The sequence below is a fragment of the Neolamprologus multifasciatus genome, chromosome 2, assembly GCF_963576455.1.
Source record: "Neolamprologus multifasciatus chromosome 2, fNeoMul1.2, whole genome shotgun sequence".
In the NCBI taxonomy this organism is placed as follows: Eukaryota; Metazoa; Chordata; class Actinopteri; order Cichliformes; family Cichlidae; genus Neolamprologus; species Neolamprologus multifasciatus.
In genome coordinates, this window is record NC_140440.1 from 18,039,421 (window position 1) to 18,059,202 (window position 19,782).

Below are 19,782 nucleotides of genomic sequence, written 5' to 3' on the forward strand. Positions count from 1 at the left end.
TGCATTTGCTCACGAGGTGCAATAAGAACAGGGAAAAGCCTGTAAGGCCACAACTAAACCAACATGATGTGTTTTGTGTTCTTTTGTGTCTTTCATAAAATGTCTTTCAAAATGTGCTTGAGGATTATAAATATCAAAATTATAATTTGCATCCAAATACCATCTCACATTTAACTTCTTACATTGCTTTTACATTTCACATCTGCCTTTCTTTCAAGTTGACCCCAAATTGTGTTAGTTAGTTAGAAATATGCATATATAAGCTTCCATTTGATTGATTTATGGCCTGCAGCTTAAAAACTTTTTGTTAGACTAGAAGAAATATTCTATTGGCAGCACGGTGGCACGGTGGTTAGCACTGTTGCCGCACAGCAAGAAGGTCCTGAGTTCAATTCCACCATCAGGCCGGGGTCTTTCTGTGTGGAGTTTGTTCTCCCAGTGTTTGCGTCGGTTCCCTCTGGGTACTTCGGCTTCCTCCCACCGTCCAAAGACATGCAACTTGTGGGGATAGGTTAATTGGAAAATCCAAATTGCCACTAGGTGTGAATGTGCGAGTTAATGTGAGCGTGAATGGTTGTCTGTCCCTGTGTGTTGGCCCTTCCTTGGGTAAATCTGCTTTGCTCAGTCTTCCACCCACTCTCAAGACACCATTAGTAACTACAGGATCAAGCTTATACAGATGACTTGACTTCCTTACAGTCCCGGAGTTTAGGGCAGTCATTTCACCAGCATAATGTTTTCTCTGCACAAAGCTCACTATAGCCTCCTCAGCCATGGACAAATCATCAGTTTTGAGCAGAGTGTTCCCATCTTCTTTAGCACATATTTGATTTTCACAGTGCGTGTCCAGCGTTGTTTGCAGTTTAAGTCTTTCTTTTACTTTCAGGATCCATGCCACACACCTTTTTAATTTTGTCCAGCTAGAGTACATCAGCAGCTAGTGGGACACACATCTTCTTTCAGCACAGCTGCACACATAAGGCCCTCCCCTTTTATTTCTGGGTCAGCTTCCAAATGGACAGATACATAATTCTTGCCTACTGGCCAGTGAACAACAGGTTTACTGAGAAATTCTGGACCACTGATCCAGGTGGAAGATTTCAGGAAACAGCCAACCGTCATTCCTCGAGAGGCTGCATCAGCTGGATTCAGCTTTGAACTAATGTACCTCCACTGCTCAACTTTTGTCAAAGCATGAATGATGGAAACACTGTTAGCTACATATGTTTTGAACCGTGTGGTTGTGTTTGCAATGTACTGTAGCACAGTTGTGCTGTCAGATCAAAAGACTGATTCACTCAGATTAAGCTTAAGTTCAACTGACAGCATTTTGTCCAAGCGCACAGCTAAAACTGCAGCAGCCAGCTCAAGACGTGGGATGGTGACTTGTTTTAACGGTGCCACCCTTGCTTTACCAATAATAAAGGAAACACACACTTCCTGCTTGCTATTAGATAGCCTAAGATATGATACAGCACCATACCCAGTTTCACTGGCATCACAAAAGTGATGCAGCTGTGCACTTTCTACCTCCCCAAATCCTTTGGGTGTGACACATCTACTGATACTAAACTTGTTAAGAAGAACTAAATCCTCAACCCATTTTTGCCAAGTTTGTGTCATTTCCGCTGGTATTGTCTCATCCCAGCCAAACCTCAGTTTACATAGATGTTGCAGAATTTGTTTTGCAGGCAGAATGACTGGAGCTAAGAAACCCAAAGGGTCGTAAATGGAGCTGACATTGGACAGAATACCACGTCTTGTAAGTGGTTTGTCCTTGTTCACAATAGAGATGGACCGATCCGATATTAGGTATCGGTATCGGTCCGATACTGACCCAAATTCCTGGATCGGATATCGGCGAGAAATAAAAAATGTAATCCGATCCATTAAATATCAAAAAAGCACCTCACAAAACTTGCTACAAGGCATAACCCAGCTCATAACCGTAGCACTCGCAGCAGTGTGCATCACGTGATAGAGCGGCTGTGTGCTACCAAACCATTTGGTAGCACACAGCCGCTCTGCATTTCATCTCCGAGGACGTTTTCCCAGAGAGAAGTAAAGCAAGTGTGTAAGTTCATCTCTGAATGTTTGTAAAGCATTCCCGCGTTAAGATTAACAACCAATATATGGAGCGACTGCCTCTCTCTCTCTCTCTCTCTCCTGCTGCTACTTCAAAGGTGAAACTGATCAATGATCAGCTGATCGGCTTTTCTGTCGCGAGTCTGTCTCTCTTGTTTGTTTTTGGCCCACTTTGCACCAGAAAGAGGAAACCAGCGGCTAAACAACAGCAGCACGTTTAAGCTTGATAAGCTGTTGTTAGAATTTATTTAATATTACTTTCTACACCAGGATCCTTTTCTATGCAGCTGACGGCTGGTAACTGTGCAGGGGCGGATCTAGCAAAGTTTAGCCAGGGGGGCCGATAGGGCATGAACAGGGAAAAGGGGGCACAAAGACATACTTTTCTTTCTTATTCTCATTTAAAATGTCTAGCTTTTAATAAATAATTATCTGACTCTTACACCCAAAGTTTTAATCTGATGTAAAAAAAATATATATAAGTCCATTACTGTATATAGTAACTGTTAATTCTAATATACCCTAGTAAGCTATAGTACTTTTTCCTTTGGGAAGATACCATCTGTGCAGTCTGCAATTTTGTTGAAGAAAGATGTTGAATCTATTTAATTATTCTTGAAAAACAATTTATTTCTGTGCATTTTCCCCCTGCATCAAATTAAATTTGATTACATTGATTAAGCATCATGAGGTGGAGGGTGGTTCCCTATTTTTTTTTGCTGGGAGTTTGCAACCCTATTAGTTAGGTTGCTTAATATTTCTGCTAAGTACTCTTTAAAATACCAGAATAGGGAGGATGGAGTAGGTTTAAGTTTATTAGATTGATCAGTGTTGCTGAACTATGAAATATTTTGGGCGCAGTGTATTTTTTACATACAGGTATAACAGAATAGCTTTAGTGTTGTTATTTATTTAAACGTGAGTATAAACTTATACAAAATGCAGCAAGATATAAAAAAAAAACAGTTTTATTGATTAAAAAACACTATATCGGATTCATATCGGTATCGGCAGATATCCAAATTTATGATATTGGTATCGGTATCGGACATAAAAAAGTGGTATCGTGCCATCTCTAGTTCACAATACTGAATGTGAAAACATCATGTTCAATATCCCACTGCACACCGAGGGCTCTTTCTGTGGGGAGCTGGTCCCGACTAAGGTCCAGCATCTTTACACCTGTGGCTCTATTTTCCTCCGGGATCTGACAGAGGACAGAGCGATCACTACATACAGTTATTGAGCTTAAATCCCCCCTTGGCACACACATCAGTAAGCTGCTGATAAAGCGAGATGGCCTGCTCAACAGACTGGGTAGATTTAAGACAGTCATCTACATAAAAACTGTGCCTGATTGTATGTATAACCTCCTCTGGGTACAGATGTTGGTTGTCATCAGCAGTCTTTAGTAGTGCATAGGTGGCACAGCTGGGGGAGGATACTGCACCAAAAATGTGGATTAACATCCTATGTTCCACCAGCTGTTTTGTGATGTCACCATCGGGCCACCAGAGAAAACGAAAAAGTTTACGTGTTTCTGTTTCATCCCCCATCATTAAAGGGATGAAACATCATCCCTTTAATGATGTTTCATTAAAGGGATGAAACATCCCTTTAATGTCTGTCATAAGCGCTATTGGACCCTGCCGAAAGCGAATCAGCACACCTAATAAAGTGCTAGCCAGATCTGGGCCTTGTAATAGCTCTTTGTTCAGTGATGCTCCAGCAAATGTTGAAGCACAGTCATACACAACACGCAGTGTTTTCTTGCGGGGGTGGTAGACCCCATGATGAGGTATATACCACACCTTTCCTTCCTCATGCTTCAACTGTTCTTGTGGTATGATTTATGAATGTCCCTCCATACTAACATTGTGCATGAATTCTTTGTATTCTTCAAAGAATAACTGATCCTTCTGAAACCGTTTTAGCAGATATTGCACCCTCTGCTGAGCCACCTGCTTGTTGTTTGGCATTCTTACTTCAGGTTTACGAAAGGGTAATTTCAAGTAATAATGACCATCTTTAAGCACAGCTGACTCTGACATTATGTTCATGACCTGTTTATCTTCTACAGACATTTCTGCACGTTCATTACACTGGTTCTCCACAAAATCTTGATTATACTGTTTAACCAGCATTTCTTCTAAACTACTTATAGAAATGCGGTTTACCTGGACAAAACTAGCATCATGCTCATCCTTTTGACTACCCTGATTGAGTGGCCCATTGACAACCCAACCAAGACAAGTTAGCACAGCATAGGGTCCATTACCCTCACTGTTAATAATTCTCCAAGGTTCCAGCGCTTTGGGAGAATTCACACCAATAAGCAGCCCAATGCCAGCATTTATCGGTGTCAACTCAACATCTTTTAAGTAAGGCCATTTTCTTAAGTCTTGTTCTTTAGGAATATTTTCTTTAATGACAGGAATAGCCTTTTGAGTGTACACGTCAGGCAACCTCACATACTCATTCTGTTTTAAAGCAGCTACTTCCATACCAAAAAGTTTATAGCTACTTACTGGCCTTTCCTGACCCATAGTCTTTAACATGATTTCCACTTTCTTTCCAGATGCATTTAACTGCATCATCAACGCCTCGGTGCAAAAAGTTGCAGAGCTGCCGGGATCAAGAAAGGCATATGTCTCAACAACCTTCGTCCCATTTTCCAACTTCACTTTTACTGGAATAACTGACAAGGCACATTAATTAGCCCCGGCCCCGGCCCCAGTATGGCTACCAAAGTTCAAAGAAGCAAGAGCATTTGAGACTGATGATTCTTTACAGACAGCTTTAGCTGCTTGCCACTGCCGTTCTTTTGAGTGTATGTGGAGAACAGTAGGGTGATTTTTATTACAGGTGTGGCACGTCAAACGATGTGGACAAGCTTTACTCATGTGGCCTCTCTGTAAGCAACCAAAGCATAAACCTTTACTCTTAAGGAATGTCACCTTTTCTTTGTTGGCTTTTAGTTTGAATGAGTCACATACGTCCAAAAAATGATTTTGGTCACAAAACAAGCACAGAGTTTGATCTAAGCCTTTATCTTTGTGTTTGTCATTGTTCTGTTCTGAAACTACAGCAACAGAAGTAGCAAAGCTACTGCTTTTAGTTTTAAACGGTGCCTTTGATGGTTTTGAAGCCATCTTTTCTTTTGTGTTTTGACTCTCTCCAAAAACAGGATCTAATGCAGCTCTTGTTTGCTTTTCAAGAAAATCAAGAAGATCTTTAAATCTTGCTCTGCGATTGCACTTTTCTGTTATATCAACAACTATTATTCGCCATTTATCGCGAAGTCTAAAAGGCAACTTCGAAACAAGAATCCTCATATTGGTTGAATTTTCCAGCTCATCAAGAAACCCAGCTTCATCCATTGTGTTGAAGCAGCTTCTTAGAAAGAATGTGTAAGCTCGTAATGCTGAAGCATCATTAGACTTTAAAACTGACCAGTTGAGAGCCTTGTCTATAAATGCAGATGTTATCTTTGCTCTGTTACCAAAATTCCACTCAAGCTGCTCTTTTGCCTCAACATAAGCTGTCTGTGGACTCATGTGCATGCAGCTTCTCACTAAAATTCTGGGCTGTCCTGTAGTAAACTGTTCTAAATAATAAAGCCTATCCTGCATGTTATCAGTCTTAGTTTCTATTCCTTGCTCAAACGCCTTAAGAAAGGATCTAAAATGCAAAGGATCACCACCAAAAACAGGAATTTCTATTGCTGGAAGCAGTGACAACCTCTGTTGTTTTACAAGCATCTCAGTAATCTCATTTTGCTTTCTCATGATCTCTGTTAGGGCACTGCTGCGGACATCAACCTGAGAAGAGATTGGCCTTGGGCTTTCCCCTTCTGGTTTAACCTTAGCAGGTGCATGTGTCTCTAGAGGCATTGGCAAAGGTGAATGAACTAAAGGGGCTTTCTTTGTTCTTGGAGCCTTTTGAGCTGTAGCAGCAGGTATGAACTCAGTAGATGTTCCAGAAGGAGCTTCTGATTCAACCTCAGCCCTGGAATCAAGGCTCTGCTGATCCTGAGCAGAGGTGAAAATTTGCATTTTTGCATCTGCCATAATCAACTTAGTTCTTAGAGCCAATGCTTCTTTTCTTGCTTTTAATTGAACTTCTTCCAGTTCGAGCGCATGTTTTTCTTGCAGTGCGTCCGCCTCCGCTTTCAAAGCTGCTCTTTCCAACTCAGCTTCCATCAGCGCCATTGAAGCTGCACGCGAGCTTTTACTCCTTAAACCTAAGGCTGCAGTAACATTACTGGGCGCTTTACTAGAGCCCTTGCTGACAGGTTTAGCAACTCGTTCAGAAATCATGTCGCTCGTTTCTTGCGCTACTTAGAGACACTATCATGCGGCGCAATGTCACTGTCATGAGATGCTACCTTTGATTCAACATTAGAGGCTGCAACTTCATCCTTTTGTGGATCAGGGTCTGCATTTATCCAAGTGTCGATTTCATGCAGAAAGTCTTTAAAACCGACCAGCTTAGGTTCATACCAATCGCTGTGATCTGTTTCCTTTTCATCATCGTTCAGCAATTCTTGAACTGAAGTCTGTAAGTCCATAAACTCTCCCAAATAATCATTAAATGTTTTCATGTGTTCATCTATGGAAGCTTTTGATTGTCCAGCATCAATGAGAGCATTAATGTCATTTCGTTTTTTTGTCAGAACGCCAAGTTCCGCTCTGCGTTTTTTAATCAAATTAAAAAGCTCTCTTTCTTGTTCCTCCATTTTAACCACAAAAGTCGTTTCACACGGTCCAAAAGATAATTGTTTAATACAAATGTTTCATGTCGCAGCTCAGCGTCTCGGCTCATCCAGACAAAGTTTCATATTTACTCACGAACTTTGCGTCATTTTTTCAGTCCATTCTGTGAAGATGCAATCTTACAAGTCCAATCTTGCAAGTTTCTCCCAGATTCCAAGTTGACATCCAAGCGAATCAAATGATTTTTTGACTTAAATGTCATGGCCTTTTATGTTCCAAACACCAAAAAAGTCCAAGAAAAGGCCGTGGGTGGCAACGGGAGGTTTGTTTCAGAACGCACTTCTGACTCCATTGTTTTAAAAACCATATGGTGTTTATTTCGTGCAAAATTATAAACAAAAATCAACCAAATAACTTCTTAAAACTTAAAAATTAAACGAAAGTTAACTTAATTTGCTTTAACAACTTCAAAAGTGGTCAAAAAATCATTTTCTAACCTTCCCGTCTTCCCATCAGACATTTGGCAAACAAAAAATATATCCTTACCACACCCCTCCAGGGTGCTCTTAATCCCGTGATTAATGGGAGGGTCCATAAGCCAATAAACCAATCACTTTCCAAAACCTTTTCCAATAAAATGAATTACAAATTTACATAACAAAACTAAGTCAGCATATTCTTACAACTTTAAAGAAAAAACAAAAATTAATACAAATTGCGTTTTATAAACATTCAACAAAAATGGCCACAACATGTACTTTAATGTTTTGTTGGCGTTAAGATGGCAGAATGCTGTTTGTAGTTCTCGGGTTTGGTTTGGAAACAAAAACTACAATTGTTGATGCTTGATGCTGATGTGTGTGGTGTGTCAGTGAAATGCAGTCCAGGAAGAGGGAGCAGTCGTCTTCTTCTTTAGTGTCGCCATGAGGGATCATCGGCCTCCATATCAATATATCCCCAGCATCCTACTCCTGTACCAACCATGTCTTAACCTCTTGAAGTCTTCCACCTCTTCTTGTTATTCCCACAGTCTCCAAATTATCTTGCCTGCACGCTCTTCTTCACGTCTCCTGTGTAGTTTCAGTTTCATTAACCAGGTATTTGAACGCATCCACCTTCACTACATCTGCTCCTTGTGGCTTCACTCAGGAACTGGACAGAGTGATGAGATCCCTGAAGATTAAACCTTGATCCAGCGTTTCCTTCCGTTTTTTGCGTTTGTTTTTGTTTTTTGGAGTGGTGTATCCCAGAGTCAGCCTGTGGCAATTCATAAGCAGCAAACAGGACTTAATCATTAACATGTATTCCAGAAAATCCCAGTTCTTCTTTCACAGAGGATGTGCTTTTATTTTTTATGCTTTTGGATTGGGGTGGCTTCATTAAAAACTCTGTTAAACATGAAAAAAAAAACAACGAAATATGCAGTTATATAATAAGCTCAAGTTATTCAGCTTCTCACCTGTTGTCCAGGACCTTGACCTAAATCATCTTTACTTATAAAAAAAACAATACTATTCCCTTCAAACTAAATACTGAGCTGCCATGGCGAAGGTTTGCACTCGCGGAGTACTTCTCGTTTCCCACATCGCTGTTACCGACATTTTATCTTCCATTGTTAACCAGTAGAAATACATTGGGAATATAGTGTCAGTACAGCAACAGCAACATAGTCATTCAACAGGGCTCTTTTGCCACGACTCAATCTGAACTTCCGTGTGACGTCACATTCAGTTGAAACAAAGAGCTCCTTCAAACAGATGTTTTCCTATAACCATAGACTAGAAATGGCTCGTTCTTCGATGCACGTGCCATTAAAAAGGAATTGTTGTCACATAGGCTAATGTACCATTAAACAGCCGTTCAGTTTGCAGTGCACAGATGAGAATTGTACAAAGAAGCAAGTACACTGAAAAAAAAAGTTCTTGATTTTATTGTGTACATCGGTCCCACATAATATGAATAAGTATGACTGACTTAATTTTCCACTTTCCAACAAGTAATAATTACTTAAAGCCAAAGTATTTCATTCACATCAGATTACTTTAAAAAAATCATGTTCGATGTACATACTGTTTATCTGTTACCAAAATATCAATGCATTACGTAATGTTGATATATTTCAAAGTTTAACACCGTATTTTTGATTGTCAGTGGTACTTAATGAAATTGCGTAACATAAAGGCATTATAATTATGTTCCTGCAACACAAATTATGGCTTTAAATCCTACTTAATTATTTTAAGTCAACTTCATAAAAATTCAGTCCTTGGTTTCTTGCCTATGTACAATATAATAATGTAAATATAAACTAAATGTTATTGACAAAAAAGGCACACAAAAAAAAGTGCTGAAAAGTTCACCTTTATTTTAACAGCAGTGAAAACAGCAAGCATATAAACTTGTTACACAGTTTTAGAGATTGCCTGCAGATATAACTGAAAGAAAGATTTAAAACATTTGTAAATATTTCCTCTCAAAACTGACCTTAGCAGCAATACAAGAAAGCTACAAATAAGTGCTTATCAATGATCCTGTCATCTTACACATATTTGTATTTAATGTCACAATTAAACGTTTGAAACTAAATTAAGCCTACTTAGAAAAAGAATCAAAAAGCATCCATGAACAAACAGGCTTACACAAATATAACTTTTTTTGCATTTAACATTTCTACAACTCCTGTTACCTGGAGTTTAAGAGACAGAAACCAGCAAGCTGCTTTGAATGATCAAGTCTGTACATATATAGAACAATTTCTTAACAATTGCTTAAATTGGTCTTCCAAAACTCAAAGAGGCAGCAAGCTGCTATTAAGGATAAGATATATCTTCATACATATCACATTTTGTTTTTAGCTGTACAGAATTTTTTTTACTAAATTGAAGCTTAAATGACACTGTCACATAATACCAAACACCTAAAGGAATCTTCCTTTTGAACGTATAAGCAGGATGTAAAGGTTGACCCAGAGCACATTGCTAAAAAACCTCTGTAAACATTTCTCGCAATACAATACCACCAAAAGGAAGAAAAGAGAAAAAAAAAGTGTCACCTTGAAGTGCAGTCACATGAGAAAAAACAACAACAACAAAAAAAAACAACCCAAACAAACAGTATCAGCAGTATAACATTGCAGTTTTTCGTTTTGTGTTCAGTAAAGAATTGCTGAAGTGCAGTCTTTGACTCTTCAATGAAACAGACGGTTTTTGAGAGCAATAACTTTGTTGGAGAGTTTAGCTCCATCCAGTTCCATGAAAACCTTCTGGAAAACCTCAAAGGTGTAGCGGAGGTCAGCAGGGTAGGCAAGGTTTAGTGCATACATGAGTCCAAATAGCATTACCACAGCAAATGCTACATTATCCAAATTCTTCACCACCCTGATGCCTTCTAGGACAACTCCAATGTCTTCTTGTTCATCTGCTGAAGCTTGTTCTTTAAGAAGATAAATTCCAACAGTGGTGTCTTCAATGGCCTCATTGATGGCGTCTTCATCCATGTCCTGTAAAAAATACATAAATAAAATAAAAGAAGTCATGTTACTCAATCCATGGCAAGTGAGCAATATGATGTACTGGTGAAAGTCACCCTCCCCCCCCCAAAAAAAATAATAAATAAATAAATAAAATACCCCCAAGTACTTACCACATACTTCCGGATAAGGTTGTCAGGATCTTCACCCATGTAGATACACACTCCCTTAATGACACACTCACGTCGAGGATCAACATCTTCACACTGAAATGAAATTTGTGTGATTAGTATCTTCAGTCAGCCCTTCTCATTGATTTTAGGTTTTAGTACTGTACTTTACATGAATGCTTTCAAAGTAAAGGCACACATACTAATAAAGTTGACAAAGTAAAGATTAAAACAAAAACAAGCAGATGTAAAAGTAGTACAAGATGAAAGCATTTATCATTGGAAAAACATTTACAATTTTTAACCAATTAAAAGTTTTGTCCAAAAGGGGTCATAGTTGTGTTAAGGCTTTATCACTTACATTATCCATTTGTGCCACAATTTTTTTCAGTCTTTGTTCAAGCTGTCCTCCTCTTCTTTTGAACAACTTCACCAGGTTGTCTAAGTGGAGATCCATCTGAGACAGGAACTTTGATTGAAGGGGGATTGTGGTAATTCTTTTAAACTCAGCATTGATCTGAAAACATCAGCACAAAAGAGTGAGCTTCAAATGTTTAACACAAGGAAGAAGGCCACAATCACCAATGCTGAAGAAATGGGCGGTTAAATGTGCCTAAAGTATTTTAGCTTAACACCTCTTTCAAGAACCCCCGGTATGAGTCAAACTTTACCTCATGGACATCAAATAGAGCAGGCCATCTTGCCATGAAAGCCTCTACCATTGGTGCATCACGAACAACTTCATGTCTTCTGTAGGCAAAAGTCTTTTGCATCTTGAATTTCACCAACTCTCTGTTGTTCTTCTTCTTTATGTCCAAGAGTAAAGTTTTCCGCATTGCCTCCAGGCTCTCCTCAGTTTCTTCTGGTGGGTATGTTGGGCAAAAGTTAACTTCTGCCCTCTTTGCTTTTTTGACACCAAAGGCTGCACTGCATCTTCCAACAGGTTTGTTCTTTAGAGAGTTTACAGTCACCTCTGGGCAGCCCAGTTTTCGTAGCTGGGTGCGATAGTTTGAGAGTTTATATTTTAAACTGGTCTTCCATCCTCCAAATCCAGTGTTGGAGCCTGTCTCAGTTAGACAGGGATGCTTCTTGATCAGACTCTGAGCTACTTGATCCATTTCTTTATCACTGACATACACTTTATACTTCACAATTTCCTGCACCAAACCGTCAAGGATGGCTGACTTCAACTTGGGATCTGGAATAAGTGCAGTTCCATTCTGATTGTACGCAATTTTTGCCTGCTGAAGTTGTAATTCAGCATCATACGAAAACTTGGGCACATAAAAGACAGCAGGCCAAGAAGATCGTGAGCTTGTTGACTCACTTGATGACAACACATCCATGTCCACAGATCCACCAGACAGGTACGAAGAATCGTTAACAGAGGAACAGCTGAGGGCTTCGGAGTCCTGGACAGGTTCAAGAATGATATAATCCTCATGCTGCATAGTGGTGGGTCTTGACATGTCAATAACTTTAAGAGTCCCTCTGTCTGCCACTTCTGAAACTGAGGTAAGATTAAGGAACTCATTCCCAAACAAGGAATCCATAAACTGAAGTCTGAAATTGCCCTGAAGACCACACTGTCTCTTGACTTCAACAATGAGATCCTCAATTGATTCAGGTGGTCCATTGGAGAGAGTGAGCCTTTGACAGGTTCCATCAGTCAAGATGATCTTTAGGATCACAGGGGTCCCCATTTCAAGCAGCTATTCTGTAGACAAAAAAAAAGCACATCAGACACCCAGAAAGAATAATTTCAGTTTAGTCTTCATATAGTTACCCATACATATCAGTCAGTTATAAAAGGTCAGATATACAAAAAAAAAAAAAAAAAAAAAAAAAAAGATAGAACGTATCTAGTGAAATACATGTGACTGAACTTATTACAAATATTTGCACACCTTTTATTTCTATATGCCTTTTTAAAGTCACCATGTGGACTGATCCGATCTTGTAGTCAACCAGTGGATAAGTGTCAAGGAGTTCACGGAGTGAAACAAGAGTGAATATTCTTGCAGATACTGGGTTGAGCTCAAAAGCTCTGTAGTGCTCCCTGTACCAGCCACCAAGCTCTCTGACAATGTAGAATATGCTCTGGTTTACAATGCAGATGTGGTTTATTTCACAGAATTCTGGCAACCCACCAGCTGCCCTGTGGGCCAGTACCATTCCCTTCCTATAGGTTATGCCCTTTATTGTCACACACTGGGCAAGGTTTATCTCTAGAATGTCAGGGAATGTTTGCCTAATGACTCTAGCCATCTCCTCTTTAAGCAAATCCACTGGAAAAGTTGATACAGCCGAGACCTCTAGTTCAGACTTGCCAAGAGATGGGGAGCTTAGATGGTAAGCTATCATCATCTGATGCTTTGAGGCTAAGGAGAGAGGCACATTCTTAAAGCAGCTTGTGTGTCTGATGACTTGCTTGAAAAAGCTGTGTTTGGCCTCGAAACACATTGTCCACAGCCAAACAACTGGACCAAAAAACCTAATCATCTGTGGATAGTGCTCCAAATAATGGTGTTTTGGTAGTAGCTTAACATCAGGAAACAGTGCCTGGTATCGCTGTCTGTGCTCTATAATTTTGCTTTCCAAAAAAGCCAGAGAGTCATTACTATGCACAGGGGACACAACAAGTTCTGTGATATCCTTCAGAGTCATGAGAACAAGCCATGCAGGCTCATATTCAGGCACAAGTGATCCAACTAAAAAAGGCAAGAACCGGAGCAAGCTCCAGTTCTCATGCGCATTTCCTCCAACTGTTTTGGTGCTAGAGAAAGTTTGTGACACTACATGAGGTCTGTTTGTCTTATCTTCCCATTTGTAGGGGAACTTCAGAATCGCATTGTTTAAGTCGGCTAAAGTGAAAAACGTCTTTGATATAAGAACTGTCAAGCAATGAGCCAACTCTACTGGGATTATACCCTCAAAAACATTGTGAGCAAGATCAGGCAGATAACCAAATATGACATGAAAGTGGGACAGATTTTTGGTGAAGACACATTCTCTTTTCACTCCACAACAGCCTGTACCTGTATCTTGGGCTTGTTTGACATGGACCTGGTGAAGCTCTTTGCTTCTTAGCGTGAAAGCACCAGACGCTACAGAATACAGCTGAATATCACTGCTCTTCCCTGCGCAAAATCTGCAATAGTATTCTACAGAAAAGCTTTGCATAAATCCTGCAACACTGTGTGCTCCAAGGTTATCTGCGATTACACTTACGACTGTACCTTTAACTGACTCTCCTAATAGTGGAACATAAACGCCATGTTCTTCAAGAGTTTTCAGATCCTGTAGAAGAGGTTCCAAGATTTTGTCATAACCATAGGTTTTAACGTCAGTGGTTTTGCACAACACTGACAAGTAGATGGACGGTAAGGAGGAATGAGATCCTGAAGGCAAGTTAGTCAAAACCCAATAAATGGCACAAAGCTTGTGTTTCTTCCGTGAGGTACCAAGGGGGTTACAGACTTCAAAGTCATCCACATAAAAACGTAGGGAAATCCTTAAATTTTCTCCAGAAAGGAAAAGGTTTTCCTTAAATAGGGAACCATCACTTGAAGACCTATAAGGATATGACCCAGTAGAGTCGGTTCCCACCTGTTTTTTATGGCATTTCACAACTTCATCAACAACATCTGTTCTACTCAACAGCTGCTGTAACAATTTCAGTAATGGGACATATTGGAAACTGTGTTTCTTTTCAGCATCAAGTATATATTCAACTGGTTCTAAAACACAGAAATTTTCCTTGTAATACTGCTTACGCAGATATGCTGTGCTTAGCGGACCACCCTTTTGTATGGACCTTAGTACAGGATTACCTGAAAAACTGCGTTAATAGTTCTGTAATGAGATCTTTATCAATGGGGAGGTTTCTTTGATTAAAGATATTTGTCACAATATCACAGGATAATGGTACAGGTGTCGACCGTATCAAATGATAGAGTTCTTCTAAAAATACATCAATAGCTGTGCTTGGCACATGGACCAAATGTTCCAGCTTTAGCAGAGTAGTTGCAAATCTTTGCTCTATGACTTTTTGCAAGTCCTCACTATCACACTGACCATGTGAAGGAATGACAGTATCCAACTGCTCTACAAACTCCTGACTATTTCCTCAAATTCATTTGTAGGTGCGGTTCCTGTTTCTAACTATACCTTGTTTAAAATCACCTGGTGTATAATGTCTGTGTTTACGGTTTTTGTGTGATTTAAATGTACAGTAAATGTTTGTTTTAAAGTTGCAGCCTAGAAACATACAAGTAAGTGTCTCATTTCTTTTAAGATGCGCATATATGTGAGCAAAATAATCACGCTCTGATGCTAAATCATTGCATTCGCAAAGGTGGCAACTGAAAATAGCCTTTTTTAGTGCTGTGGATTTTATTTTGATGGACAATAAGGGCATTCCACGTTTTAAAGGTGCATGGACAATGCAGGTATGTACATGGAAAGTGAGAACGACGTCCAAAATGTGGATGTTTTTAATCTGTAGTGATGCAAAAGCTTGGAACGACTTGATACCGTTTCTGTGCACCCCTTACAACTCCACATTCCCAGCACCACCCAACCCTGTAAGACACAGATAATCAAGAGTCAGATCATTCAATATCCAGAGGATTACGTCAGATTCAGAGATCACACACACACACACACACACACACACACGCTTAAAATTGGACGCCAACATTGAAGATTTATTTTGTTTCTTTATGCTAATCTACGTATACAATAACACTGATGTTATTGCACATAACAAGAATATAACCTCATTTTCCAGACATATGTGTAATCATAAAAGTAAAAGAATGCCACCATCACAAACAACATTAACTTTTACTAAAAAAAAGTTATTCCGAACAAGCAGAACATTAAAGTGCCAATCTTTTGCTCATTATACATAATGTTTTGAGAAGCAGCTCACATATGTTCCACACAAACTAAAAAAAAAAAAAAAAGAAAAAAAACCGAAAGGTTGTAACTTTTGTTTGGACAGTATTGGAAAATTCACAATCGAGAACTTAATTAGACAATTAGAACCACTGTTTATTGACCATGCTTTTTCTTGGGGTGCTGGGAGCGATGCTCCATTGAACAAATGGAGCATGCTCACAGATAATAGTTAAGATAATAGTTAAGGGGCACTTCACCTAAAACAAGACTATGACAGATGATTTGCGCATCATGGGCAAAGGTTCTTAAACCAAGTCTAAGGTCTACACCACACACACACACATACAGTGGGGCAAAAAGTATTTAGTCAGCCACCGATTGTGCAAGTTCCCCCACTTAAAATGATGACAGAGGTCAGTAATTTGCACAGAGGTACACTTCAACTGTGAGAGACAGAATGTGAAAAAAAAATCCATGAATTCACATGGTAGGATTTGTAAAGAATTTATTCGTAAATCAGGGTGGAAAAAAAGTATTTTGGTCAATAACAAAAATACAACTCAATACTTGTAACATAACCTTTGTTGGCAATAACAGAGGTCAAACGTTTACTATAGGCTTACCAGGTTTGCACACACAGTAGCTGGTATTTTGGCCCATTCCTCCATGCAGATCTTCTCAAGAGCAGTGATGTTTTGGGGCTGTCGCCGAGCAACACGGACTTTCAACTCCCGCCACAGATTTTCTATGGGGTTGAGGTCTGGAGACTGGCTGGGCCACTCCAGGACTTTCAAATGCTTCTTACGGAGCCACTCCTTTGTTGCCCGGGCGGTGTGTTTTGGATCATTGTCATGTTGGAAGACCCAGCCTCGTTTCATCTTCAAAGTTCTCACTGATGGAAGGAGGTTTTGGCTCAAAATCTCACGATACTTGGCCCCATTCATTCTGTCCTTAACACGGATCAGTCGTCCTGTCCCCTTGGCAGAAAAACAGCCCCATAGCATGATGTTTCCACCCCCATGCTTCACAGTAGGTATGGTGTTCTTGGGATGCAACTCAGTATTCTTCTTCCTCCAAACACGACGAGTTGAGTTTATACCAAAAAGTTCTACTTTGGCTTCATCTGACCACATGACATTCTCCCAATCCTCTGCTGTATCATCCATGTGCTCTCTGGCAAACTTCAGACGGGCCTGGACATGCACTGGCTTCAGCAGCGGAACACGTCTGGCACTGCGGGATTTGATTCCCTGCCGTTGTAGTGTGTTACTGATGGTGACCTTTGTTACTTTGGTCCCAGCTCTCTGCAGGTCATTCACCAGGTCCCCCCGTGTGGTTCTGGGATCTTTGCTCACCGTTCTCATGATCATTTTGACCCCACGGGATGAGATCTTGCGTGGAGCCCCAGATCGAGGGAGATTATCAGTGGTCTTGTATGTCTTCCATTTTCTGATGATTGCTCCCACAGTTGATTTTTTCACACCAAGCTGCTTGCCTATTGTAGATTCACTCTTCCCAGTCTGGTGCAGGTCTACAATTCTTTTCCTGGTGTCCTTCGAAAGCTCTTTGGTCTTGGCCATGGCGGAGTTTGGAGTCTGACTGGTTGAGGCTGTGGACAGGTGTCTTTTATACAGATGATGAGGTCAAACAGGTGCCATTCATACAGGTAACGAGTGGGGGACAGAAAAGCTTCTTACAGAAGACGTTACAGGTCTGTGAGAGCCAGGGATTTTCCTTGTTTGAGGTGACCAAATACTTATTTTCCACCCTGATTTACGAATAAATTCTTTACAAATCCTACCATGTGAATTCATGGATTTTTTTTTTCACATTCTGTCTCTCACAGTTGAAGTGTACCTCTGGTGCAAATTACTGACCTCTGTCATCATTTTAAGTGGGGGAACTTGCACAATCGGTGACTGACTAAATACTTTTTTGCCCCACTGTACAGGTATTTTTGAAAACGCAGCTTTTTCTGTGCATTTGGGCCTTTCGTCCACACAAACGGGATTTTGTATCATTGAAAACTGAGATTTTCACGCAACGCCTTTTTAGACGTCACGCTGTGAGATGAATTTCTTCAGTAGCGGATACTGACAAAATACTGTTGCTGTTAATCTTACTGTTTGCAGTTTTTACACACTTACATATACATACGCAGTTACTGTGCCTCCATTTAGAAAGACAGGCGTGAGGGTGAACTTACACATTTAACATGGACGCTCTCACAACCTAAATACCTACGCCAACTTTGTAGTCGGTTTTGCGAAAACATTTTATTTTTATTAAATTTCTGTATGCTGTATGAATTTTATGCATTCCCCAGTTGTGAGTCTACACCAGTCGTATTTCATAGCGTTGTGAACCTGGCCATGAGAGCGAGAGACACAAAATCCAAAATACTGTCTTTAGTTATTAACATTTCAAATGCCTTCATCATTTCAAAGGTAACACAAAATTAGCTGCCTTTCTAGAAAAAACACGAAAACCTTTCAGAATTACCTCAAAGTTTTGTGAGTATACAAAACGGTTTACTCCTTCCGCTCCCAGGCTTCTAGACTTCTGATTAACCAACATTTCTACACTGTTAGGATTTGGTTCTTGACAGCATTTGAGTTTCCATGTGGACGGAGATATTTTTTCAAAACTGCAGCGTGGATGGGATTATTTTTTTTTTTTTAACTAAAATGGGAAATCTCCATTTTCAAAAATATCTGTGTACGTGTGGACGGATTCTTGTTATGACTTGCGTGTGTGTCAGCCACCAGAATTAACATATCTCACAGTGGCAATCCCAGCTTGCTAAACTCTGATGGTTACAGCAATTAGCCACTGTAGCAATGACTAGCAGTGTAACACAAACACTATTGCGCTCTCTCAGTGAGATTTCATGAGCTTGTTAAGCCACTAACAACCCAGTGTTCTCTGCCACATTCCAAATCCGACCGATAACAGCCACTTTCTCCCGACTATGTGCACTTTGTTAGACTATTGTTCAGCTATCGTCATGTAGCTAATACCAACACTAGCTAGCAGTGTAAAAAGAAAAGGAAAAAAAACAAGTGCATTTTGGTGCATGCTGTATGAAAAGCATTACAGATAACTTTTTTTCCAGCACGCAACCAAATAATTCTGTGAAAACATCCCCAAGTAAAACAAATGTATTTAATTTACTTACCTTCTCAGTATGCCCACTAACGCAGTGCCAAAGGTTGCATGTGGCTTAACAGTCTTCCAGAATCTGGCGGTTAATTGCGCTCTCCTTGAATAATGTTGTTGTATAAAGGCCGTGCTTATGTGATTATCCAATCATATTTAGTTGCTGTCTTTGAATATATTACACCATTTCCGTTGGTGGTCAAACATGATTACAATGGTTTTAGTATACTAATTTAGTCATTTTATATCAATGCAAGAAAAATTAGTAGTTTCAGTATTGTTTATAATTACGTAAATGGTACTTTATTTAATAATGTAAATAAGAGAAACATGAAAGGCTTGTGTAGCATTAACTAAATTCATTTGTGCAAATTCAAAAGCCTGCCAATTCCCATTTTTTCAGTGTAGACATTATATGACTGTCTCGCTTAGCTTGCTGTCCTCAAGTATGACCGGGCTGCCTCGTTTGTTGCTATGAAAATGCTCAGAGCGTCTAACACGACACGATTTCAAACTGCAGACAGAACAATCGCTCCTCAGTCACAATTCATTATCTTACCATTACTTGAAGCCACTGTCAACACCAGTGGGGTTTACTCTCTTTTGTTTTATTTTTGTTATTGCAGTATGTGAAACCTTGTATCACTGAAAGTAATATCTTAATGGTGCTTTTATGACAGTTTTAGTGTGTACATGATGTTTACTGCTATACTACTGCAGCAGCCTGAGGCCACAGGGCCATACGCATTAGGCCAGCGAACAGGTGTTTAATGGAGTCTGGACAAATACACTAAGACCTCTGCACTCACACGTATCTATCACACATACACCAAGACACACACACTCAGTAAACAGAGGGGAATGAGAAAGAGAGGTCTGCCTGTTACATGTATCAATCATTTCTTACAGATGCGCACACCTCAGCGAGTGACTGCTGAACACACACATGCAGGCCTGCACACAGACTTGCCGGTCAGTGTTTGTGTGTGATGTCTCACAGAGGGAGGTCCCGTAATGAACAACAATATGTTCCGTCCCAAATTATCTCCCCTGTTCACTCCATTAAAATGTCATAGGTCCAAATGTTAATCTCTTCCCCTTGCGGTTTAGCAGAGTGACATTTCACAACTGTCCCCTAATTCGTTCTTCAAGTGCACACAAATTACCTTCTTTTCTGTTCTAATTCTTTAAAGTCCTCCTATTTGGGAATATCTTTTTTTAAATGTAGCACTTTCAACTTTTTTTCTTTCAAGATTTTTTTTAACATATTTAACCACTA

At 39.8% G+C, this 19,782-nt stretch overlaps 2 protein-coding genes across 8 annotated transcripts in view; one reads left to right on the plus strand and one right to left on the minus strand.

Annotated features, from left to right (window-relative positions):
* The window catches only part of il1rapl2 (interleukin 1 receptor accessory protein-like 2), a 518,624-nt gene that overhangs the window by 258,872 nt on the left and 239,970 nt on the right, over positions 1–19,782 (plus strand). The window lies entirely within an intron of this gene.
* On the minus strand, positions 9,988–18,759 carry LOC146524186 (uncharacterized). 4 transcript variants are annotated; one of them, XM_085182397.1, is made up of 6 exons: positions 18,523–18,759; positions 14,976–15,023; positions 11,111–12,156; positions 10,801–10,956; positions 10,443–10,535; positions 9,988–10,299 (listed from the first exon to the last, which is right to left on the minus strand). In XM_085182397.1, the coding sequence occupies exons 3-6, from the start codon at positions 12,140–12,142 to the stop codon at positions 9,988–9,990; spliced, it is 1,593 nt and encodes a 530-aa protein (XP_085038523.1). In that variant the 5' UTR covers positions 12,143–12,156; positions 14,976–15,023; positions 18,523–18,759. The 4 variants fall into 4 exon arrangements, with proteins under 4 accessions (XP_085038523.1, XP_085038507.1, XP_085038515.1 ...); XM_085182381.1 differs by lacking the exon at positions 14,976–15,023 and having other exon boundaries at positions 18,523–18,757; XM_085182389.1 differs by lacking the exon at positions 18,523–18,759 and having other exon boundaries at positions 14,976–15,648.

Excerpts from the sequence above, each read along its gene's own strand:
- LOC146524186 (XM_085182397.1), bottom strand. The coding sequence starts at position 12,142 with ATGGGGACCCCTGTGATCCTAAAGATCATCTTGACTGATGGAACCTGT. Across the intron at positions 10,957-11,110 it reads CTCTATTTGATGTCCATGAG|ATCAATGCTGAGTTTAAAAG; the intron begins GTAAAGTTTGAC and ends TGATGTTTTCAG. Across the intron at positions 10,300-10,442 it reads ACCTTATCCGGAAGTATGTG|GACATGGATGAAGACGCCAT; the intron begins GTAAGTACTTGG and ends TATTTTTTACAG.